This window comes from Nelusetta ayraudi, unplaced genomic scaffold, assembly GCF_046127955.1.
Source record: "Nelusetta ayraudi isolate G7.1 ecotype Tasmania unplaced genomic scaffold, CSIRO-AGI_Nayr_v1 ptg000011l, whole genome shotgun sequence".
Classification (NCBI taxonomy): domain Eukaryota; kingdom Metazoa; phylum Chordata; class Actinopteri; order Tetraodontiformes; family Monacanthidae; genus Nelusetta; species Nelusetta ayraudi.
In genome coordinates this window covers 3,139,685-3,164,631 of record NW_027466061.1, presented here as the reverse complement: position 1 = coordinate 3,164,631, position 24,947 = coordinate 3,139,685, and the positions used below count along the sequence as shown (strand labels likewise).

The 24,947-nt window shown below is 43.8% G+C and overlaps 2 protein-coding genes across 2 annotated transcripts; both read left to right on the top strand.

Moving 5' to 3' along the window:
* Positions 1-2,964: 2,964 nt before the first annotated feature.
* On the top strand, positions 2,965-10,982 carry vps11 (VPS11 core subunit of CORVET and HOPS complexes). Its single transcript, XM_076020024.1, has 16 exons — positions 2,965-3,147; positions 3,726-3,870; positions 3,955-4,090; positions 4,481-4,644; positions 4,756-5,003; positions 5,859-6,060; positions 6,167-6,318; positions 7,160-7,346; positions 7,457-7,600; positions 7,917-8,114; positions 8,232-8,393; positions 8,555-8,688; positions 8,918-9,120; positions 9,238-9,409; positions 9,508-9,730; positions 10,361-10,982. Exons 1-16 carry the CDS (start codon positions 3,002-3,004, stop codon positions 10,523-10,525), a joined length of 2,781 nt encoding a protein of 926 aa, XP_075876139.1. The 5' UTR covers positions 2,965-3,001; the 3' UTR covers positions 10,526-10,982.
* A 953-nt stretch (positions 10,983-11,935) lies between these two features.
* hyou1 (hypoxia up-regulated 1) lies at positions 11,936-24,081 on the top strand. Its single transcript, XM_076020023.1, has 24 exons — positions 11,936-12,127; positions 13,311-13,386; positions 13,523-13,616; positions 14,096-14,174; positions 14,265-14,419; positions 14,711-14,787; positions 14,910-15,091; positions 15,591-15,706; positions 16,480-16,666; positions 16,866-17,000; positions 17,169-17,251; positions 17,357-17,489; positions 17,588-17,772; positions 17,893-18,031; positions 18,601-18,658; positions 18,869-18,945; positions 19,078-19,251; positions 19,338-19,498; positions 19,594-19,681; positions 19,771-20,027; positions 20,149-20,233; positions 20,578-20,839; positions 20,936-21,049; positions 22,510-24,081. The coding sequence occupies exons 2-24, from the start codon at positions 13,317-13,319 to the stop codon at positions 22,557-22,559; spliced, it is 2,961 nt and encodes a 986-aa protein (XP_075876138.1). The 5' UTR covers positions 11,936-12,127; positions 13,311-13,316; the 3' UTR covers positions 22,560-24,081.
* The last annotated feature ends 866 nt before the right edge of the window (positions 24,082-24,947 follow it).

Sequence of the window (24,947 nt, the reverse complement as noted above, 5' to 3'; positions counted from 1 at the left end):
TCCAAGTCATTCCATTTCCCGACCGCTCTCCCGGTCGAGGCTCCGTTCTCTGGTTGAACAGCGTCAGTAAGCGAGGAAAAAGGAAGTTGTTCCGATTTGTCGTCTTCCGAAGAGCCCAGACTCTGAGAGACTACCACAGGCTACTGAAGCCTAGCAGAGAAACACACGCAGACTTGCCAGCAATACTCCCATCTCTTCAAACAGCCGTTCCCTCTCTCTTTAGATCGGCCAGTAGGTGAACCGTTGTGGTTTAGATTCACACGCTTCTGTACATTTTTACATTTCCTCCTAGTATTTTGATCATATTTAGGATGAAATCGTGTTTACTTCTGATCTCTTTTAACAAGTTCATCTTTAATAAGCTCAGTGCCCCCCATCCCCGATGAGATTAAACTCATTAGTGCGAGACACATCTCTGCTTCAACACGAAACAATGATCTTTGCCTTTTCACCGCTGGAGGTGTGTATTTTATTTTAAAAATGTGACCGCAGCACGATGTTGCGCACGTGTGTTAAGATGTGCTCAGAGCGCCGTTAAACACGTGAAGACTTGAGAGTGAAATACGAAATGAGGTCTTAGAGAACTCATGCATCTATTTTTTTTCCCTCTAATGGTGAATCAAGTTTGAACTATTTAAATTTTAACATTTTGTGAGAAAATAGTCCTGTTCTTGAAACAATGCTGTTATTACTATGTAATTTGTCCTGAAAGATGATAAAAAAGTAATTGTGGTTATTCCCAACTAAGCTTAAGGCAACAAAAGAAGTAGGCCTACTTTGTAGAAAGGAGAAGACTTGCTTCGGTTATGAATTTATCCTTCTTCCACTGGTGGATATCTATATATATATATATATTTCTTTCAAGACAAAGAAACTGTCTTCCCACAAAATAGAGATGCATTTGCTTATAGCAAGTGAGTTTATTGATATTTGCCAAAGAAAAGGTAAAGATATATTCACAGAGAAATCCTGACAAATTATTATTTTTTTCCTGTATAGAAAGCGAGTGTATCGGTTGCACTGCATTTTCTAGGCGTGTTAATCTTCAGGTAATAATAGCAGCACAATTCAACTGGTGTACCTGATGGGATCTCCTCTGTGTTACAAGCCCAGAGTTTGAATGAAGTGTAAAAAAAAACAAAAAACACAAAAACAAACGGCACCACGTAATGCCTCTTTTAATATCCAGTGTTTGCACCTTATAACCCAAACCAAAATGATCATGGTCTTGATGAAAATCCATAATTTGTACCCACTCAATAGAAGTTATGCATATTAACTATTACACACGTGAGGATGTAGTCACCATCAAAATCCACACGTGTACCAAACAGCCATAATACTGTCATTTCCCCATCGATTCACTTTTTCTATCTAGAAAATGCTTATATAAAGTTCCTATATTAGTTACCTAAATGACTATAATACCCTTTTGTGCTAGTACTGTCTTCTTGAATGTAATCATTTTGTACCTGTATTTTTCTAATTCAGTCTTTGATTGTACTGTATGTATGCAATGATGGTATACTGTTCCTTAGACGCGTAGTTGGTTACAAACACCAGTTCTAATAATGACGGGATGGCTGCTGCGCTGCAGACTCTGTCCAGAGGTGTTGGAGGCGTCGAGTCCAAGGGACTTCCTGTAGACATGGGAAATGCCAGATCCTTGCATCTTGAGAAGTAGGACCATAGCTTCCCTCGGTTAGCTCCTCCTTTTCCCTTTGTAGTAAAAGTTCAGTCTGTTCAGGACCGTTTATAAAAAAACAAAAAAAAAAATTAAAAAAAAAAACAGGGACGCTGTCACAAGCAGATAGAACAAGTGAATGCTTGAGTTTTGATTTATTTATTACCGTTCCATTTGTTTTTTATAGGTAGAGTTAAATGAAAATAGAAAAAAATTACAATAAGATACACAACTGAATATGCATCCATTTATACATGAACGTGTATAAGATTATCTACCCTTTACTGGAATGTAGATCATGGCTTCCTTTTTTTAATTTTTATGTGAAGAAGAGGTCATGCCAGATCTTTAAGTCGCTTTCCTTTATTAGTTTGTACATGTGTTTAATCTAATTTATGTCGATGGTAATTTTCATGAATGATTTTTCTGTTTTTGTTTTTTGTTTTGTTTTTCCTTTGATTGTGACAGCCCAGTTGTTAAATGCAGCCTTGCCTTACTGTAACCCCTGCTTAGTGAGGGATCCCTCTCAGCCCCCTGCCCCACCCTATTATACCCCACTGCACCTACAACTCTTATGTCATAACACTGTTTGCTGATGCAACTATTATTCCTTTTACACTTTGTGCTGATGGAACTATGACTTCTTGAACACCTATTAAAATAACACCCATAACACCTGGTTGTCTGTGTGAGAGTTTGTCTGTTACATGAACGGTAATCCAAATTTATTATTTATTTATTTATTTATTTATTTTTTACATCCATTCCATGCACCTCAAATGGGACTTTGGTTGCTGTTTTTTTCAAGGCCATATGCAGCCCGTTAAGCTTTTTAATCCGGCCCGCCAAACTTGCAGAAATCATGTTAATAGTAACTAAGTCATAAAATAGCTGTATTTCATCCATTGTTTCAGTGTTCTAAGAGTAATTTCAACAAAGAGATAAAAAACATGAGGCTTCAAAGACACATATTTTGTCATATCTTTTCTTTTGTGTTTTCTACATATCCCTGTTACATATTTATTGGCTCTAACAGCCTTGATCCTCAACAAATCACTTACGCCGAAAAAAGTGAACAAACACACGCACGCAGATAGATAGATATAGATAGAAATTTGTATTAGGAGTTTCATAGCACTTTTCTATACTGAAAGTGAATGAAAACACCTTTAAATGAAATCTTTCAGGATGTCTCTTTTTTTTTTGTTTTAAAAAAAATAATGTGTATATATATATATAGGAAGGAACATCTGTCTCACGTGACTACGGTGTCACATGATACCGCCCTGTCAGAGCCGCTACGCTAGCGCTAACAAAATGGCAGCGTTCTTACAGTGGAGGAAATTTGTTTTCTTTGACAAAGAAACTGTCAAGGACCCCGTGGACAATGGCAAAAACTTTGCCCTGCCAGCCGGAATATCTGTGTGCGACTCTGGTCGGGGTCACATCGTCCTGGGAGATATCCTTATCACGGCTCTATCTAATTTAGCCCAGTTAGCTCAGGTGTTGTTGTTGACTGTTGATGCTAATTCAGACCTCTGTCTCGAAAATGAAGTGTTTTTTTGTCGCTGTGTTCACAGCCATACCTCGATTAGGACTGAATAGAATGTTTAAGCTAAGGGTTGGACATGGGGTTCAGGCTAGGATACGTTGTTGGCAACGTCAGTAGCATTACTGGACTAGGACAACATTAACTGTCTAATATCCCCTGTTGTCATGTTCTGAGTTGTAGCTAATTTGCTCCTTGCGGTCGATAGATCCTGTCGCTCCCGTTGAAATAAGTGTTACATGTTGAGACAATACAGCATGAGAATTCTCTCGAAATATAAATAAAATGATATTGTGTCTACAAGCAAGAGGAGCTACAATGTGAAATAGGTTTGAAGTTTGTAGTTGACATGTATTCTGTGCAGCTGACTAGTTTTTGGCGTCAGTTCTGTGCCTGCCAGTCCTCATTTTTTTTCATGATTTGCAGCAATGTGTTTCTTCATTGCTATGCCTGGAAAAAATGGTCCTCCTTGACCACCAAATGATTACATATGGAGGGAAAGATCTGGCTTCTGACCCGCTCCCTGCAGCTGACATTTTTCCAGGCCTACAAGTTGCGAGTGACGCACTTGTTTCAACTGAAGCAGCACAGCATCCTTGTGTCTGTGGGACAGGACGAACACGGAATAAACCCTCTCGTAAGCATGCTGTCCCCCCTTAAAGCCTCCAGTCTGGACAGTCTGTTTTATGCTGTTTTATTGTAAATGTTCTCATTCCTACAGGTTAAAGTCTGGAACCTTGACAAGAGAGACAGCGGAAATCCTCTGTGCACTCGGATTTTTCCTGCAATTCCCGGCAACAAACCCACTGAAGTTTCTTGTCTTGGCGTACATGAAAACCTCAACTTCATGGGCATTGGTGAGATACACAGAAAAGACGCCAATTCCAACAGATTTTAAGTCAAGTTAATGTTCCATTTTATAGGAAATTGTGTGCATTTTAAAGGGCATTCTTCTTGTTAGAAAGACCAGGCCTAACTTTTGGTAAAAAGGGTTTCAGTGTAGCTGGAAGATAGTTCTAAATGCTTTATTAAGCTCCTCCTCTTTTCCCTTTTCCTTTGGTTTTCAGCTCCTTTAAGAAAAGAAATGCAACCTGCTGATTACTGGCTCCTGTTTCTTATTATGCTTTCCAGTCATGACTTGGCCATGCAATGGTTTAATTAGTTCATCTATGATTTATGTTTCACTGTGTGTGCATGTGTGTGTGCAAAAGGCTAATCGGGTGTTTTGTTTTCTTTTTATTGCACAGGCTTTACAGACGGCAGTGTGGTTCTGACCAAAGGTGACATCACTCGGGACCGTCACAGTAAAACTCTGACACTGCATGAGGGCACCAGCCCGGTCACCGGCCTCGCTTTCCGACAAGTGGCCAAGGTCACACATCTGTTTGTCGCCACCCTGGAGAAAGTCCACGTACGTTTTTGGTTCACTCGCTAAAACACTGGTAGAATAGAAAGTCCATCTGCGCGTTGGCAACTTTAACGTGCGTCTGCCTCCCTCTGGCCTCTCCTCTCCTCTGCTCAGTGCTACACCCTGTCCGTCAAGGAGTATCCCAAGCTAGAGCTGGACACACACGGGTGTGCCCTGTTGTGCTCCTCCCTGGCAGACCCCTCCCAAGACTCCCAGTTCATTGTGGCTGGTGATGAATGTGTGTACTTGTATCAGCCTGATGGACGGGGACCCTGCTTTGCTTTCGATGGACACAAGCTGTTGGCCCATTGGCACCGTGGCTACCTGTTTTTACTCATCAAGGATCCAAAATCGCCCAACAAGTAAGGGAGAAAATGGATTAAACAGTGGAGTATTAAAGTTTCTTAACTTAAAAGGATTTATTTTGATCTTCACACAGTCAATTCTCAATACTTTTTTCAATTTTTTATTTTTATTTTTTTATTTATTTATTTTTTTGATATAATTTACTGTTGACAGTTTCCATCGGTCAAACCTCTTCGGTAAATGCAATGCTGATGTAGTTCTGTCGTCCCATTACCTTTCGATGCTCGGGCGTGTTGCTTCAATGTCGATCTATTTAATCCAATGTGTCCAGATTGTTTTGGTCAATGGGAAAAAAAATAAAATAGAAAGTCACTGTTACAAAGTTACTAACAACTTTTTGTCATGAAGGTCTTGTCTATGTCATACTCCGATTTCAAGTCTGTCTCACCTACGGTTTCTGAGCCGGTTTTTCGCGAGTTCTGACCTGTGTGCAAAAATAAACATGTTTCCGTAAATGTTAAGGGGGTCAAATTGGGATACGAACACGCGGCGGAAGAATAATGAAGAAGAAACGGAGCAAAAATACAATCGGGTCTTTGCCCTGTAATGACCTGCTCTGCTCCAGAGCTGGTCGTCGCAGGGGCTCAGTCCCGAATTAAATGTAAAATCAATATAAATACTATAAACAATTGCGTGAAAGAGACCGTTTCCAGGTGATGGAGCGGGATTATGAGCTCAGTGTGATTCGGACAATTAATACTCTGCTAACAGTAAAGATATTCTTGGAAAATGAAAACTTTACGGCTGGCTCAGCATTGCCTTTTTGACATTTTTTACTAAAATCAGTTCAAGATCTGTACATTGATGCTTAAAAAGTGCAAAAGTTGTGACTTTGTGTCTTTTGCGCCCAGGCCAGAGTTTGGCAGCAGGGAGAGCTCGTCGTCGGAGAGACAGCTGCTGACCATTTACGACCTGGACAACAAGTTCATCGCCTACAGCGCCCCGTTTGATGACGTCATCGACGTGGTGGCCGAGTGGGGCTCCTTCTACATCCTGACCAGGGATGGCAAAATGTTTGTTCTCCAGGAGAAAGACACACAGACCAAACTGGAGGTGGGAACGCTTCAGTCAGTCAGTCAATCACCCCGCTCAGTGATGCGGCTGCTGGCTAGGGAACAGTGTTGTCATCTCTTAATTTTGTTGTTGTTTCTTTTTGAAGATGCTGTTTAAGAAGAACCTGTTTGTAATGGCCATAAACCTGGCAAAAAGCCAGCACCTGGATAGTGATGGGCTCTCTGAAATCTTCAGACAGTACGGTGATCACCTTTACCTTAAGGGAGACCACGACGGAGCCATCCAGCAGTACATTCGGTGAGTATGTCACTAAAAATCTCAAGGTGGTCTTTGTGCTCCGAGAACCTATGAGTTACACCTGCTAATGTACAAGACAAGTATCTGATTTTATCATTGGACTGTTTTTTTAATTATCCTGTCATTTGTACTGTGATTTTTACTACTGTGCACGTTGAGATTTGCCTATAAATGGAAAGTGTGTTATAAATAAAATCTATTATTATTATAACACAAGTGACAAAGAGGTGCAACGTGCTTCTATGTTTCAGATTTCTTTATTTGCCATTGTGTAAACACGTAGGAATTTGTTTTGGCAATGCATGTGTGCATTTCAGTTCTTTTCACATATATATCAACTAACAAACATACAACACAGTGCAATGCGGAAGTAAACAAAGACCATATATATAGTAATATATATATATATAGATAAAGTGCACGTTGGGATTAGTTAGTGCAAGGAATTTATGTACTGCTGGTGGTGAGTGCTGGTGTCACTGGTGTCACTGGTATGTAATGTATGTATGTGTGTGTTTTTTGTTTTGTTTTTTTGAGACTTAAAGGTCCAATGTGTAAAATCTGGCTTGATTTATGATTTTTATATTGGTATAAGCCTAACATACTGCCTATAAATACATTAATAAAAGTGTATACTTGCAGTACAAAAAGCGGTTCACATATACATTATATAGACACATACATCTTGCACCACTATTGTTTAAGGAAGGCTGTCTGTCAGTGACCTAAATACGAAACGTGCTGTCAGGCGGGCTTCCTTGAAAATTTTACACACTGGACCTTTAATTAGCACGCGTGACCGGTGAGGTAGCTCTGAAATCCTCCGTGTGTTCTTTTGCAGCACAATTGGGAAACTGGAGCCCTCATACGTCATCAGGAAGTTCCTGGATGCTCAAAGGATCCACAACCTCACCGCGTACCTGCAAGCCCTGCACAGGCAGTCGCTGGCCAACGCAGACCACACCACACTGCTGCTGAACTGCTACACCAAACTCAAGGACAGCTCCAAGCTGGAGGAGTTCATCAAGGTGGCTGACCACTTGACAAAGTGCAGAGTGTGCCTTTTTTCTTTGTTCTTAATAAACGAAAGCATTGCCACGTTATGAACCTACTGTCGTCCCGCAATGTGTTTGAGCAGAGCAGCGAGAGCGAAGTCCACTTTGACGTGGAGATCGCCATCAAGGTTCTGCGACAGGCTGGCTACCACAGCCACGCCGTCTTCCTGGCGGAGAAGCACATGCATCACGAATGGTACCTGAAGATACAGCTGGAAGACCTCAAGGTGAACCACGCAAGCTTGTCCACACGCCTCAGGATTTGTGACGACGAGCTTGATTCTAATTCTTAAGGCCAAAACCAACCAGAGCGTCTGCCGCTCGGCAAACAATAAAGCAGATTTCACTTTAAATCTTAAACTATAAAGAAGAAAATGTATGTATACTTTAAATACCTGGTAGCCAGATATGGCTGCCTCTCCTTCTATATACAGTATATACAGCATCTAGAATACATGTGTCGTGAATTTGATATTACAGCAGCAGGTCCTAGACCCGCCACGGCTCCTCTGAAGGCCTTGTGCTGTTGCCTCTCAAACGCAGAACTATCAGGAAGGCCTGCGCTACATCGGGCGCCTGCCCTTTGAGCAAGCCGAGAGCAACATGAAGCGATATGGCAAGACGCTGATGCACCACGTCCCTGAAGGCACCACGCTACTCCTGAAAGGCCTGTGCACCAACTACCAACCCAGCGGAGATGCAGCTGAGAAGGACAGCTTGGGCAGGGGGCGGATCAATAAGGTAGGCGTCTGAGAGATCTTAGTTGCTGCTCGTGTAGCTCCGTGCACCAGAGCTTTCAAATGAGCTCTTTCATTTAATAAAATAAAGTCTGTTTTGCTGTATTTCCTTGGGATCAAGGCCAACCCTGAGGAATTCATCCCAATATTTGCCAACAACCCTCGGGAGCTGAAAGCGTTCCTGGAACACATGATTGAGGTGGATCCACATTCTCCTCAGGGGGTGTATGACACCCTGCTGGAGCTGCGGCTGCACGACTGGGCCCATGAGAAGAACCGTGAGGTGCGTCAAACACTAGAAAGTCTTGCATGATAAACACAAAAATCCAGGTCTGATTCTGCTGCTAATTTACTGAGTGCTGATCTTCAATTTGCAAATGTCATCCAAGTGCCTGTAAGCAAAACTAATTTATTGGCTGTTTTATTTCTGCTCTTGTTTGGCAGAGAAAGAAAGTGTTGCAGGTGGAAGCTGTGTCTCTCCTGAGGAGCGACAACACTGTGTTTGATAAGACTCTGGTGCTCTGTCAGATGCACAACTTCAAAGAAGGAATCCTCTACCTTTATGAGAAGGGTAAACTGTAAGTTGGGGACGTGCAACAATAAAGACAGTACATTGGAACTGGTGACATCTTGATTTCAGCAGTTAAATGCTGCACCTCATAATAATAGGAGCAAGGATGTAAATTTGGGTTCAAAGATGGCATCCATGCATGCATGAAAGTTTGTGGAGCTGAAAAAATCGATTCCATATCCATAAAACCTTAAAAGAATAACCACAGATAACGGTGTGTCGCTGCTGGTTTGCAGGTACCAGCAGATAATGCATTACCATATGCAGAATGAGGAATATGGGAAAGTGATAGAGGCGTGCAAACGCTTCGGGGACCAGGAAAGTTGCCTGTGGGAGCAGGCACTGGGCTACTTTGCCAGAAAAGAAGAGGACTGCAAGACCTACATCAGCGAAGTCTTGCAGCACATCGACCAGAACAACCTGATGCCCCCTTTGCTTGGTGAGCCTGGGGGACGTTTAAAGGAATGAAACACACTCAACATTGCATCTGGAAGTGAAGATTTCTTTTTAAAGATAGTGGTTAATTTTTTTTAGTTTTTTTCTTTGTCTGCTACAGTGGTGCAGACTCTTGCACACAACTCAACAGCGACCCTGTCAGTCATCAAGGACTACCTCATCAACAAGCTGCAGAGGGAGAGCCAACAGATCGAGGAAGACGAGCGAAAGATCCGGCAGTACCGCGAAGAAACCGCTCTTCTCCGCTCCGAGATCCAGGACCTAAAAACCAGGTGGGTCGCTGAGTGGATCAGAGTGTTTTACCATCTTACAGCTTTCTTTCCCCTGTACTTTATAAATGTTTTGTCGTCACTTCTCTCCATCTGCACAGTGCCAAGATATTCCAGAAGACCAAGTGCAACATGTGCAACAGTCCCCTGGAGCTGCCGTCAGTTCATTTCCTCTGCAGCCACTCCTTCCACCAGCACTGCTTTGACAGCTACGCTGAGAGCGAGGCCGAGTGTCCCACCTGCACTCCGGAGAACCGCAAAGTCATGGACATGCTACGTGCACAGGACCAGAAGCGGGACCTGCACGACCACTTCAACAGACAGGTAATAGGAAACGAGTGCTGACAAGTGGGCAGTTCATGAAAAACAATACAAGTTTTAATTTATTGGCTTTGCTCAGTTGACTTAGTGAATATCACATTTGAATTTATTTCAGCTTTATTTATCTAGCACCATATCATTACAGAGTTGTCTCAGCACACTTAAAGGTCCAGTGTGTAAGATCTTTAAGGAAGCCTGGTATTGGAGGTAGTCCACCTGACAGCGCTTGTCATATTTAAGCCACTGTCAGGCGGCTTCCTTAAATACTGGACTCCCTTCAAATATGGCAGTGCAAGATGGCTGCTAACTAGAGCGAGACCCTTTTTTCTGTATGTTTATTCTTTTATATATGAGAACCGTCTAGGAAACCCAAATGACTTTTATTGTACTGCGAGTATAATAAAAGACAAATTTTACACATTGGACCTTTAACAAGTTATGTTTGGATAGATGGCTGTTCCTTTAGTAGCCCTGAAGTTTAAGGCATTAATGTTCTAGCTACTCTGGAGAAGTTTAAATCCTTTCATATAAACTATTCTAAAAATAGTCTTCAGTCTTTTAATGATGCTTTCTTGCTCAAAATCACCTGACTGTCTGCTAATGGGAATGTTTTTTTCCTCCTTTTTCTTGCAGTTGCGCGGCTCCAATGACGGTTTCTCTGTGGTGGCCGATTACTTTGGTCGAGGAGTTTTTAACAAACTGACTCTGGTCACCGACCCGCCGGGTAGCAAATCTGTTGGAAGCCTGGAGGTGAACCTGCAAAGAGACCTTCTCATCAACACCAAGAGAAACTGCTAGAGGCTGAGCACTGACACCCTGTGTTGAGCTCAACATCCTGCTGTGCCGCACTGCGACTTGCATTGTTTTTGCACCGAAGGCAGCTTGCCTGCTATTAGCACTAGTCATGGGCCTATTTGCGTCATGTAGTTGGAATCTTGATTGATGATAAACTGTATAAATGTGTTTTTATTTAAAACATCAAATACTGTGTCCTAAAGCCTTACTGAATGACGCCCTTGTACATTCGGTTGTATGTTTGCCTGTATTCGGTATCTTGCTGATAACAATTATGTTTCTCTGATTCTTTAACCAAATGTCACTCACTTCAAAATGTGAATTATGTCACGATTAATTGCATTTCCATCGATTAAATAACAATCCAATTAAAAGAGTTTTAAAAATCCTCCTCATAATTGCTGCATATAAATATATCTAGCATGTTAACACAATTTCAATTAAAATGCCTTCATAAGTCCATTTTGTTTATCTTTTCTAATCATGTTAGACCTTTAATAGTTATTTTAGGGCGGTGGAAAGAAACGACCCAAATCAGAGCGAGGAAATAAACAATTAACCCAGTTTTAGCAAGCATGCGGCTCGCTGGGCTTACCTGGAAATGCCGTCATCCAAACCACTCCCCCTGTCAGAACGTGGACCAATCACATTTAGCCAGAGGTTGTTTTTTGACGTCACCCAGCACGTGGACCAATGACGGGGTCGTGCGTGGAGTGAAGTGGGAGGATTTTGGGGCAAAGAGTCAATACTAGTTCTGGCACAGGTGTCAAGACAGCCGAAGTTACTTACCGGATATGTGGGATATTTCTGTCATACTACCTCTGATGAGCGTCTTAGAAAAAAACCCATGTAGCTTTTGATGCAAATAATAGCACGAATTCACGGGAAGAATCATTGTGTATAACGCTTGTTTTATATAAAAATAATCCAACCGTCAATATAATTTAAATATGTAGTTATTTTTCTTAGTCGACAACATTTTTATTTTATTTCTTTATTGTCGTCTTATATAATATAATTTTCTTTCTTGGCACTGTATTGTTGCTGAAATTGTAGGATTAATCAAGGCTTCTTCTTCTTCTTCTTCTTCTTCTTCTTCTTCTTAGTCAACGCCGATTATTATTTATTATATATTATTTAATATTGTGAAATAATTTACAAACTTGACAATACGAATATTGTTTGCAAATATTTTTATCACTATATGGCCCAAGTAATTATTTGATTACGCGAACAAAAACGCATAATTCTTTGATAGTAATTATTTTATGTTGTTATAGAAGAAACGCAAGCGAGCGATTCGCTGGGTGTTTTTCTTTTGCTTTGCTTTGAAATACAAACCGGAACTCGCAGCTTTAAGCGACGTACACTTGACAGCAATTTCCCCTCCAGGCAGCGCTATCGGTGGATCCAATGAGGTGACGCCGCGTTCCGGGCCCGTGTACTGAGAGCAAGCCGGTGATAAGGAGAACGGAAAAACGAGCGTGACAATTGAGAGCTGTTTTATAATAAAGACAAAAGCAGAGACACTTGGCTCAGGCCGGAGAAAACAAGAGGTTCGTCGGTGGCCCGCTCGCACTCCGTTTAGTTCCGTCGTCGGCGAAGGTAAGTTTTATTGTTCCGCTCAGCAGCAACATGCTTTGATGCTCCTGGATGGAAGACATGGAGCTAGCTAACGGAATAGCTGTCAACTTCTGTGAGAACTCCAGTCTATGCTCAGCCCCTTTACCGTAAACACTCAGCGATTGTTCAGTTTATGATTTACTTTTCTCTTTTCTGCTTAACGTTACTTAAATGTGTCATGCAGCTAAGTGGCTAGTTCACTGCCCATCCTACAGCTAGCCTGCTCTGGCTGCTTACTTTCGGAGCTAAAAGTGCCTTTTCACCATTGATTGCCTATTTCCCATTGAGATCAAACATTTGTACGTCTATTCGGCGTCGGTGCGTCGCCCACCGACTCTTCAGTTGTGAGAACTTTCACTGCAGGTAGCCTTTATCTTTATATTCCATGGAAAAGAATAAATCATAGACTTGAATGGTGCCATACAAGGGTTGGTTTTTCCACTGCATCTGTTACTCTGACTGCAATACGAGTGGCATTATCCTAGAAGGAGATTAATCTCATACTTTCCCGGGAGTGCGGAGGCGTCTGTCGGTTGGAATTGAAGCCAGAAGCACGTGCTTAGGAGGACTGTGCACCTTTAGTGGGAGCAGGAGGTGGGAAGGTGCAGCAGGTCATTTGCATATCCTCGTACAGAGGCCTGAGTTCTGCCGGACACTGTGATCAGCAGCCACGTTAGCACGCATCAGCCAAGGGGAAGGAAGCATCACTAGGAAATGTCTGTTCGTGTTTCTACCAACTTATGGTAACTGTCTCGAGTCAAAAGGAAGTAGTTTTGCCTCTGGGGTTCATTTCATTTTTAAATGTATTTGTTGGTGGGGGGGGCAGTTGATTTCACCTGTAAGTACCAGTGGTGAGATGGGAGAGTTGCCCTGTTAAAGATTTGGGCTAGCTCTGCACAGACTTAGAACAGAAACAGAGGAGCGTTTTGATTCTGTGAAGCCGGCCCTTCTTGTCTGTTAATTACAAAGACAAGTGACAACGTTGTACTTGCACCAAACATTTGTCTGATGAAGGCTGGGACACAGAGATGAGACGGCTGTAGTTTGTCTGCCACAACTGTGTTTCCCTCCAAGATTTTCCAGAGGTATCTCAGGGAAATATAGATTAGTTCAGACTAAACAATGTTGTTTTTAAAAGTCATTGCCTGTTTGTTCATCCTTTCAGCTCATCATGGAGGCAAGGAAGCTGGCATTAGTGGCTGTCTTCTGCCTGGTCCTGGCAATGTTACCTTCCCATATGGGTAATAGAATGTTTTCCACTCATAAATATACCTTCACAATGAAGTCTTTTCAATTTAAGATAAGTTACAAAATTCTTATTGCTCTGTTACTCAGCATCTTGGAGCTGCTTTATGTAACAGGTCTTTGTTCCTTCAGACACAGTAGCCGTCATGTCCGTGGATTTGGGCAGCGAGTGGATGAAAATGGCAATCGTGAAACCTGGAGTGCCAATGGAAATCGTGCTCAACAAGTGAGTGTTTGTCACTGTGCCACTAACTAACTAACACGCTGCTCCTGGTTGCTTAACCAACACTGTATGTTGATGAATATCACAGTGACAAAAGGTCAGAATTCACCCCGGGGCTCGAGTGATCTTCACCCACTGAAGCCTGAGCAGTCTGGGTTATTGATTGATATCAACACAGCTGCCACTGCTGGAGTCTATTTGGATAGACTTGTATAACGTACCAATGTAATCTCCATGACCTTCAGCCTGAACATGTCTGAAAGTGTCTGCTGATGTGTAAGAGACTCCACCAGTTACCAGCTGCGACCATGGGCGGCTGTGTCTGATCCATTATGATGCCGATCAGCCAATCGGCCCTCTACTGACGAGGAAGTTGTTTTTATACCAATATTTAAGATGTCGCCAAGTAGCTGCAAAATGGATGGAAACATTGAAGCGCTGGAGATGATCACACAACTCTTGTCTGTTTTCCTTTTCCTCAGGGAGTCGAGGAGGAAAACACCCACAGCCGTCTGCCTGAAGGAAAACGAGAGGCTCTTAGGGGACAGCGCTCTCGGAATGGTACGACGTTCCCTCTCTGATGGGCGTCGTCAGCGAGGTAGCAAATGCTCCCAATGTTAAGATCAACTAACAGTCAATTCTGCATTTCAGTCGGTGAAGAACCCCAAAACTGTGTATAGACATTTACAAATCCTCTTGGGCAAGAAGCATGACAACCCCCAGGTGGCGCTCTACCAGAAACGGTTCCCGGAGCACCAGCTGCAGGAAGACCCTGTGAGAGGCACAGTCTACTTTAAGTTCTCTGAGTAAGTTTGATTTTCTTTTTTTTGTAATTATACTTACATGCCCTCCTTCATGTGTTCCACATTAATACGTAATACTTTTCAAAAGCCACGTCCGTGTGACTCTGCCCTCCCTGCAGGCGCTGTGAACAGCATTAAGTTGTTTAAGATTGTTGTGTTTTCTCAACAGATGTTTAAGACTAAAGATCCTCATCCCTTTTTTCATCATTCAAAAAAAAAAAAAATATACATGTTAAACTTCAGTCAGCACTACCAGTAGGCTATGATAAAAAACACTTTTTTTGTTGATGCCAGAGAGATCCAGTACACACCCGAGGAGCTGCTCGGCATGATGCTCAATTACTCTTGTGGACTCGCTCAGGACTTTGCAGGTCAGTCAACACGCAGACAGGCGTGTCGTCATGTGGCCCATTCAAGTTTAGGGAAGCAAAATTCATCTGTCTTTTTTTTTTTTTTTCATCTGCGCCTTCCTCCCAATCTTTTAAACTCACAGAACAGCCGATCAAAGACGCGGTGATCACCGTCCCAACCTTCTTCAACCAGGCAGAGCGCAGGGCAGTCCTGCAGGCGGCGCAGATGGCAGGTCTGAAGGTTCTGCAGCTCATCAACGACAACACAGCCGTGGCCTTGAACTATGGCGTGTTCAGGAGGAAAGACATTGACGCCACACCAAAGGTGCGTAGAAATGGAAATATGTCCAATGAGAAGAACTCTTCTAGATATTTTGATGTTGGATAAACTGATGTATTAATAACCGCTGTCTGTTTACAACCTTGTGTCTTGAGATTCATTCAAGTATTTTCTGCTGCACAGCAATCACACTTTATTACAGTTTCCCATCATTAAAAATATGGACATACTGTATATGTTTGACTTTTTTTTTTTTTTTTTTTTCTTAATTTGAGGAGCATCTTCCTCAACTGGATCGTAAGAAAATTCTATTTTAGACTGGCTGTGTTAAAATACTTGAATGTCCCTCAACCTTGAGTTTCTTATTATAAACCAGTAACAACAATATTAATCATCAAATTTCCAAATATGGAAACAGGCTCTCCATCTAATGCTTCCACTGGTATTTGGAGTGTGTTTTACTGGAAGGCAATTTTGCATGAAGAAAAACACATGTTTGACTTTAGTCGCCGTGGGCTGAAAATCTGCTCTTCTTCTCTTTCAGAGTGTCATGTTTTACGATATGGGGTCCGGCAGCACCACTGCCACCATTGTCACCTATCAGACGGTCAAGAGCAAGGAGTTTGGCACACAGCCACAGCTGCAGATCAGAGGTGTCGGGTGAGTGCAGGCAGAAGGGTTTCCCTCCCTTAATTGTTGTAAAGTCACTTTCCTGATCAGAATGACTTTGGTTGTGGTTTGAGCCACACTCACACACAAGTGTCTGGTCTGTAGGTTAGAGGGAAGTGCTCATTTAGAAGCGTTCTGTTGGTTTCAGTTCACTTGGAAATGGCCGTTGATGTACTATTACACCGTACAATTCAAAAAGGTCTAAATATATCTAACTTGCAAAAATTGGCTGATTCTTTATTTAGGTCCTTGAAGCTGTGAACCAAACTACGACTCAGTGACTACAAGAGACTTGCATGCATGTTTTTTTTTCTTTTTTCTGCTGACTTCCTGATTGAGACTCAGGAAACAGGACACTCGCAGAACAGATTGCACAAATGCTGAGCAGCATATTTGCGTGAGGCTGCTGGTTTGAAGTTGAAAGACGGAGAGAGGGCAACCTGTAGGCAACCTGTAGGCAAACTATATTGAAATGTGAAGGGAGGAGAAATAAAAATGATATTGTGTGGGTAGGAAGGATGCTGTGGTTTTGTAGTATGAGGAAAAAATGATCAGTCTGGCTGACGAAACCTCTGTTGATTGCCACATTAAGTGGCTTCACTCGGAATGAGCAATATGATACATGCGGTAATGAGTAACTTTTTTTTAATATACAATTTACACTTTTGCGTTTCAGTTGTGCTCGTCAATTGATTTTGAGACGACAAAACTTTTGTTTTAAGAACAAGGCTTTTAGGAACACCTCTCCCTTCTTGACGCCGCAGGTTCGACCGCGGACTGGGAGGCTTTGAGATGGACATTCGACTGCGGGATCACCTGGCCAAACTCTTCAACGGGCAAAAAAAGAGCAAGAAAGACGTGACGGGGAACCACCGGGCCATGGCCAAGCTCCTCAAAGAAGCCCAGCGGCTCAAGACGGTGCTCAGTGCAAATGTAGATTTCATGGCACAGGTGGGTGAAAGTCTTTCTTTCTCAGTAATGAGCTTCTGAAAACACACATTAGAACGTCATAATGGTGTAATTGATAGATTTATTTGTATCCCCCACTTAACAAGAGAAGACCCCCCCCCCCCAACCTCTTTCTCCATTAAGATTCCATCTCCCAACACCTAGAACTAGGATGACATCTGCAGCTCATTGTGTTTTCCAGGTTGAAGGCCTGATGGATGACATTGACTTCAAGGCGAAGGTGACCAGGGCCGAGTTTGAAGAGTTGTGTGCTGATCTTTTTGAGCGAGTGCCTCTTCCAGTGCAGGACGCCCTCGCCGCTGCAGAAATGAGCATGGTTAGCAGCCCGTCACCCTTCACATCTGCTCAGGGGCAGCCCGAGAAATCCTCGGGACAATTTGTTTACATGCCTGACCTTAAAATAGTCCAATTAGACTCACACGTAGAATTAGTGTGAAATAGTGTGAAATGTGCGCTGAACTGCATTCTTTTACATTGTGTGCAGGTTGAAATCGAGCAGGTGATTCTAGTCGGAGGTTCCACTCGCGTCCCCAAGGTTCAGGAAGTGCTGCTGAAGGCCGTGGGAAAGTAAGCGTCTGCCGCTGCACTTGTCTCATTGGCCGCTGGCTGGATCGGGGATATTTGAAGTGAAAAAAAGGTTCAGCGGACTGACACGCGTCTTCTCCTGGACAGAGAGGAGCTCAGCAAGAACATCAACGCAGACGAGGCAGCGGCCATGGGAGCTGTGTACCAGGCAGCTGCTCTCAGCAAGGCCTTCAAGGTGAAAACCTTCCTCATCCGAGACGCTGCTGTCTTCCCCATTCAGGTCAGTGCTGCTCACCCCGACCAGTATGAACGATGTCGCCTTGAAAAGGTTCTGTATTATTGCAGTTCGGGCCGCAACCTTATTGGCATGTTCTTCAGGTGGAGTTCGACCGTGAGACGGAGGAAGACGGCGCCAAAACTCTCAAGCACAGCAAACGCATCCTCTTCCAGAGGATGGCGCCCTACCCTCAGCGCAAAGTCATCACCTTCAACCGCTACACCAACGACTTTGCTTTCGACATCAACTACGGCGACCTGAACTTCCTCAGTCAGGAGGACATCAGGTTGGACGACTCTGCCTGTTCTATTTTAACTTTATTCTCGCCAAAAAATCCCACTCGTCCTCTGAGAATGAGTTTCACTTTAAATTCTGCTTGTTTGTCCACTCCGGCTGCTCTCTGCAGTGTGTTCGGCTCGCTCAACCTGACCACAGTCAAACTGTCTGGAGTGGGCAGCAGCTTCCTCAAGCACGCGGACGCCGAGTCGAAAGGCATCAAAGCCCATTTCAACATGGACGAAAGTGGAGTGCTCCTGCTAGATCGGGTCAGTCCTGCTCCCAGTCCTGCTCCCAGTCCTGCTCCCAGTCCTGCTCCCAGTCCTGCTCCCAGTCCTGCTCCCAGTCCTGCTCCCAGTCCTGCTCCCAGTCCTGCTCCCAGTCCTGCTCCCAGTCCTGCACCCAGTCCTGCACCCAGTCCTGCTCTCCTGTGGCTAGTGTGGTTCCCTCTGAAATCTACTGGGTTTCAGGCCAAAATGCCCTGATAAGAAAAGCAGCCTAATTCTAAGAGGATTAATACAATTAAAAACATCTGAGGTGTTAAATGTTCTAATCAATTTATGATCAACATAGAAATTTGTGAGGATTACGGTTTATTTTTTTATATTTTTTATTCTCTGGCTGAAATGGATAGAAATAATGTGGATGTATGTTTGTCTGGAATGAACTTTTTTTTTTGAATACAACTTCTGATTATATTATTTATGTACTCCGAGGAGTAGAAATCAAAAACTTGACTTTTGACCGAAGACCAGTGATGTGGTCTCATTTTAATTTTAGTTGAATGAAAGTAGAATTCAGTCGTATGTATTAATCATGAGGTTGTTTTCATTCACAGGTGGAGTCTGTCTTCGAGACGGTTGAAGAGGAGAAGGAGGAGGAATCTACGTTAACTAGTATGTTTTCTCAACGCGTCATTCTGAACTTTCTCTCAGTGCTTCTGTTGGTTACGTCTGTATAAAACCCGGCACGGTGTCCGACTGCCACAGGTTAACAAAGTTAATCTCGTGGTTCTGTGCCGCTCTCACTCTCCTCCGACATCCGACACCGATCACATTGTGCGACGTCGCGTTGCGTAACTCAAATGTTGCTTTGTTGCTTTTCAGAGCTGGGCAACACAATTTCCACCTTGTTTGGAGGAGGATCTTCAGAACCAGCCCCCAATGTAACTGAACCTGTGCAGGTACGCGTGCGTCTACACATGATTCCTTTTGGGTGTTTTGGAAAGGCACAAATAATGTGCCGTAGAGCAGCGTGTGGGCCCGGTCCCAAATTACAGCCAACAGATTTACAGCCAACATTTTTCCATGGTCAGGATGAGGAGGAAGTACCTCCAGAGTCTGGAAAGGAAGGCAAGGAAGAGGAAGGAAAGGACGAGGCCCCGAAGGAGGAGGCTCCAAAAGACACGCAGGAGGATGCGGAGAAAAGTGCTGGCGAAGAGAAAAATCAGGAGAAAACTGAGGAGGCCGGAAGCGACGCTGACGCCAAGGTACGATCCTGTCTGAATAATGTGACCTCTGACCTCACGGTGAGTGTTTGCATTTAATCTGAGCTTTTATACCGTTTGTTAAAAAGGAAACGGAGGCAGAAAAGTCAGGAAACGCTGAGGCGGAGAAAGATGTTGAGAAGGCCAAACCGAAAAAGAAAAGCAAGATCTCTGAAGACGTCACCGTGGAGCTGGTCCACAAGGACATGCGGGACCCCACTGCAGCTGCCCTGACGTCCTCAAAGAAGAAGTGAGCCAGCTCGGCCAGCTCTTTTTACCCTCATCCACTCTTGAGTGCTTTGGCTCCGCGTTATGTTGATGTTAACAACTCCCTCCTCTTTTCAGACTGCAGGATCTGACAGACAGAGACCTGGCCAAACACGAACGCGAGAAGATGCTCAACAGTCTGGAGGCTTTCATCTTCGAGACTCAGGTACGAGAGAGAACATCTCTGTCGCTGTGGTCTTTTCCTTCAAAGCAACAAGTGCCGTTACGATGACGTTATTTTTTTCCCCCCACCAGGACAAGTTGTACCAGGACGAATACCAGCTGGTGGTGTCTGAGGAGGAGATGGCGCAGATCACGGGCAAACTGAGGGAGGCGTCCGAGTGGATGGACGAGGACGGCTACTCGGCGACCACCAAGGAGCTCCGGGAGAAGCTGTCGCAGCTCCGCAGCCTCTGCAAAGACATGTTCTTCAGGGTGGAGGAGCGGCGCAAGTGGCCCGAGCGCCTGGCCGCCCTGGAGAGCATGCTCAACACCTCCAGCTTCTTCCTCAGGTCAGCTGAGGGCCGGGTGGAGAGATGGGGAGGGATGGTAGAGGTCTGGTGGTGGTGGTGGTGGTGGTGGTGGTGGTGGTGTCAACCAGGTGCTGACCGGTTCTCATGTCTGTCTTTAAAGGAGTGCCAGACTGATTCCAGAAGACGACCAGATCTTTACTGAAGTTGAGCTGAACATGTTGGACAAAGTCATCAATGAAACCACGGTAAGTGTTTTTAAGGTGGTGCTCGGCTCCCAGTTCACTTTTTTCTTTTTTAAATATGTCTCCAATTCAAGATTCAAGAACTTTATTTGCCACATGCTCACACTGGATGTGCAGTGAAATGACATAAGTTGCAACAGCAACAACAGATGATGCAAACAGCACGGAGATACTTGTACCTAGTTAATGCCATTCATGCCACTGTCTCTATCGGTATTGCTCGCTCAGGTGCTTAAGTGTTTTCATTTGTCATTTTGTTTTTGTATCTTATTTATATTAGTTTGTTTTTCTACTCGCACATGTTTGAACGCAAAGCTTTCATTCATTCATTCATTCTTTCCCGCCAGACGTGGAAGAACGAGACGGTGGCAGCGCAGGACAAGCGCTCGGTGAAGGAGCGACCCATCCTGCTGTCCAAAGACATCGAGTCCAAGCTGAGCCTGCTGGACCGCGAGGTCAACTACCTGCTCAACAAGGCCAAGTTTGCCAAGCCAAAGAGCAAAGCCAAGGCCAAAGACGGCGGCAACGCCGAGAAAAACGACAAGAGCAACACCACGGCGGAGGAGAAGGTCATCCCGCCGTCCAAGGAGGGGGCGGACAAAGAGAATAGTGGGTCGAACGCTTCGCGGCTCACAATCCATCCCACAGATCGGCACCAGGCGTCAAATAACCGCTCTCTTGTTGTGCTTTGTTTTTCCCGCTCAGCTGTAGAAAGCCCGGAGGAAGTGAAGCCAGGCGAAACACCGCCGGTGGACGAGAGCGCCGCCCACACGGACTCGGAAAACCAATCAGAGCCCACAGAAAAAGAAGCAACTACAGGTCGGTCCGCCAAACCGGTCGCGAGTAACGGCGATGAACTTTAGAGCGCGAGCCGTTTTTTTAATGTCGTCAGTCAAGCCTGCAGTCGGAAGCGGTGGAAGTTGCCGCCGAGAGCTCAAAGGGAACTTCCTCCCAACTCTGGACCACCCAGCGGCTGTAGGTTGCACTCGTGTGAGAATGACCCAGTGGGTCCCAGTGGGCACGGACACAGGAATTGAACTGACCCAAGGCTATTTATTGTGCTTTTGCAACTTCTTTAAAAAAAAAACAAAAAAAAAAACACACGCACATAAAACATTTTTAAGAAGCATTGTACTTAATAAATGTGGAGGAAAAATTCCAAAATTTGTCTGTGTGACTTTCCAATAGGGGGCAGAGTCATGGTGACGATGACACGAGTTCTAAAATAAGCCCTGACATCTTCATACAGGTTGGGTCCACTTCTGAACAGGACACAGCTGAATGGTGGCTGCTGGTAAAGACGCATGAGGCTCAGTCAAAGAAAAGAGGAAGTGGCGTTTGAAGAGCTGTCGTTCGTTGTGCCTACATTAGTAAACCTTGACAGATGGAGGGTCACAGCTCTGATGTGGCAGCAGGGCAGAAACCCGTATTCAGTCGAGGGGAAAGGCGTTTTGTTTGTTCAGAGTTCACATTTTCACCACTAGATGCCACTAAAGCGCAGAAACTGGCCTCAACGTTTTTAGGTTGTACAAGGTTGTATCTGAGATTGTTTTCTCTCGCTCTCTTTAAACATATATCACACAAGTAGTGACATAATAGTAAAATAAATTTTACATATGACTAAGTAAGTATAACTCGGTACATGTAATTTTTATAGAGTGTCTATGTCTAGTTTTATTTGTTTTAATATTTCACCTCCCATCTCCAGTAGTTGTATGTTTTATGTGCATGCCAAGTATGTTATTGTTAAAAGAAAAAGAAAAAAGGACTGATCACTAAATAATCACACTTGTTCTTCTCAGTATAGAAAAGAAGATTATAAATGTATAGCATGTTTACCAAACAAAGGTGAGCTTGGCAGCTTGGCCGTGTCGCTCACCTGAATTCTCAGACTTGGTGAGACAGTTTGTATTGACCTGTCTGGGTTTGTAGTTACAAGCTTTGAAGGGAAACCTTAAGAAAAGCCAATATTGACACATCTGCACAGAACTCTGAACTGATTCAATTCAATCTCTGAAAATCAAATGCATTCTAATAGGTCGCCTTTAGAGAGTTTAAAATAATAATTTTGGCTTTCTGTACAAAAACAGAGAGTCGAGAGGTTTTGTACCTGGTTTCCTCTGATGCCAGGATAAAGCAGCATTGGACTGTTCCAATTAAAGAATCAGTTTACATGAGCCACACGCGGCGTAACAGTCACTTTAAGAGCACAGTGGAGAGGCTCACGCCGCATCCTGTTCCACCTGTGATGTGTTTTTCTCTCCCCTCCTTATTTCCAGGCCCAACAGAGAAGGACCAACACGAAAACCACTTAGGGGACGAGTTATAACGGCTGGAACAGAGGAATAATCAAAATCACTATTTATTGACGGTGTACAAATGTTCAAGTTCATTCTCAGTTTGTTTTTTTTTCTTTCTTCCCCTCCTTTCCTCTGGAGGAGGAGGAGGGGGTGAGTAATGTCCCTGGCTCTTGAACTACTGGAAGCTGATTGGATCACGGCTACGAACCCGCCCGTGGTTCCGTCTCCGTGCAGAGCGTTGGCAACAGGTGCGCATCCTCAAGATGACGGCTTGGGAAGTGTTAGCATCTCCATCGGTTGACTTCATGGACACGGACGGGCAACCCCACCACTCCCCCGACACCGTAATATTTCCACTTTCCACACTGTAGCCTCAACCACAGAGTGTTGTTGTCCGATTCTGTTCCAACGTTTTGCCAGAATGTGCTTCTTTACTGACTCTCCATGGCCACCGTGTTGCTGCTGCTGACCAAGCAAGGCTGCTAAGCGATAAGTGGAATGGAAGTTTCTTTTTTTTCTTTTCCTTTTTTTTTTTTTTTAAAGAATGAAAATTGGTTCTGCAGAAAAAGATGGTCCGTTCCATCATTTAACAGTCGGCTTGATTAATGGCCGCTCAGGTTTTTACACATACCTTTATTTACACTCGGAAGGACACCAACGGTTCCCCTTATTTGTATTGTTGGCAAATTAAATCCGTTTAACATGTTTGCATTTCAATGGAATCACAAATGGGAAAAATTTAAATAGAAACTGAAATGGGAAATTACCATGGAATTTGAACTGAGAGAAACTCTTATCTCTAAAGTGCGTACAACGTTATCCCATGAGTGAGGAGCGCTGTGAGAGAAGGCTGACATTCCAAGATCGGCATTAACTCCTGGGACCTCGAGCACTGGCAAGATGCTTGGCTGAGTTATGTGGGAACTTGAATTCCACTCAAGCAACCTAGAAATGTTAGGCGGTTGTTCACCTGTCAGTGCTTTAAAAATGTAGATGAGCCATTATGTCTGTTATGTCTATCGGATAGAGAAGGCCGGCCAACCTTGCTGTGTAATTCACGGTGATGGGTGTTGCAATTGTCTCCAGTGATAAAGTGGAAAGCCATGGATGAATATCCTGCTTTGTGTGTTAGTTCTGAGGTTGAACCTTGAATATAAAATCCCCAACTCCCTGTACTCCCACCGTGTCAGCTAAACAGCCCATATTCATTGTCCTTTTTCTTTGTTTCTTTTTTTTTTTTTTTTTTTACACAGTAAACTTGAAAGTCATTGGTTCCAAGTTGTTGCGCTCCTTTCTTTAAAGACTCACAAGCTGCTAACCGTAGTGGAAGAGGTGGTGTCGTCATTGCTCTGTACTTCAACAGGCCCTGTCACTTTTGCTGGGGTTGATCATTTCATGTTTGTTTTTTTTCTGTTTTGTTGGGGTGGGGATAGAGGCAGGGGGATGCATTGTTGGAAGATGGAGGATGGAGGGGTGAAGGAAGAAAAAAAAAGACTGGATAAAGGAAAAACTATGTTGTGTTTCTAAACTGTTAATAAAAGATGAATTTTTGGTTTCGTTTTCGTGCCTGTTAATGCAAAGTGGTTCTTCAGATCTTAGTGCCATGGATGTCTTGTGAAATTCAGCCATCAGAGATTCCCTGGTTTACAAGTGGACATCAAATCAAGATGGGTGCCATTAATACACAGGGTCTGCAGGGACAGATAGTTCAACACTATGAGGGCTTTTAAATTGTTTCATTGTCATGCCATCGTTATTGTTTATCCTCATCATTTGAATGGCTGAAAGTAAGTTTATCGCGTGCGTGCGTGCGTGCGTGCGTGCGTGCGTGCGTGCGTGCGTGCGTGCGTGCGTGCGTGCGTGCACTTGCGATGGGAGTTAGCAGTTACATCTCGCTCGGCTTGCCAAGGAGTGCTTACTCTTTCGACTTCAGGCAGACTGGATGTTGGTACAAAAATCCTTTGAAAACTTTTGAGTTTAAAAGTACTAGTTTAAAAGACCATAACTGACAGGAGTTCTACAACAGTAGTTGGTGCCTTGGCTGTGAATCAAGAGACTTTGAGTTTGAATCTTTACCCCAACCCTGACACTATCCACGACCCTAACTCGTATTCTAACCCAAACACTAATTCTAACCTGTACAGCAACCCTAACCCTAACCCCAACCCCACTTATTCTAACCCTAGCTCTAATGCTAACACTAACCCCGACCCCAACCCTTAGCTTGATGCTAACCCGAGCTGAAGAATATTTTTGAATGCTTGCCGGGGTACTCTCGTCTGGCCTTTGTCCTCGGTCAGAAGAACTGCAGCTACTTCAGAGTTTTCCTTCTTTATTAGAACGTGCTGAGTTGTGTGGTTTCCTTTAAACATACAAATGAACAGTAATTCTGTTAAGAAGTGTCAAAATAATATAAC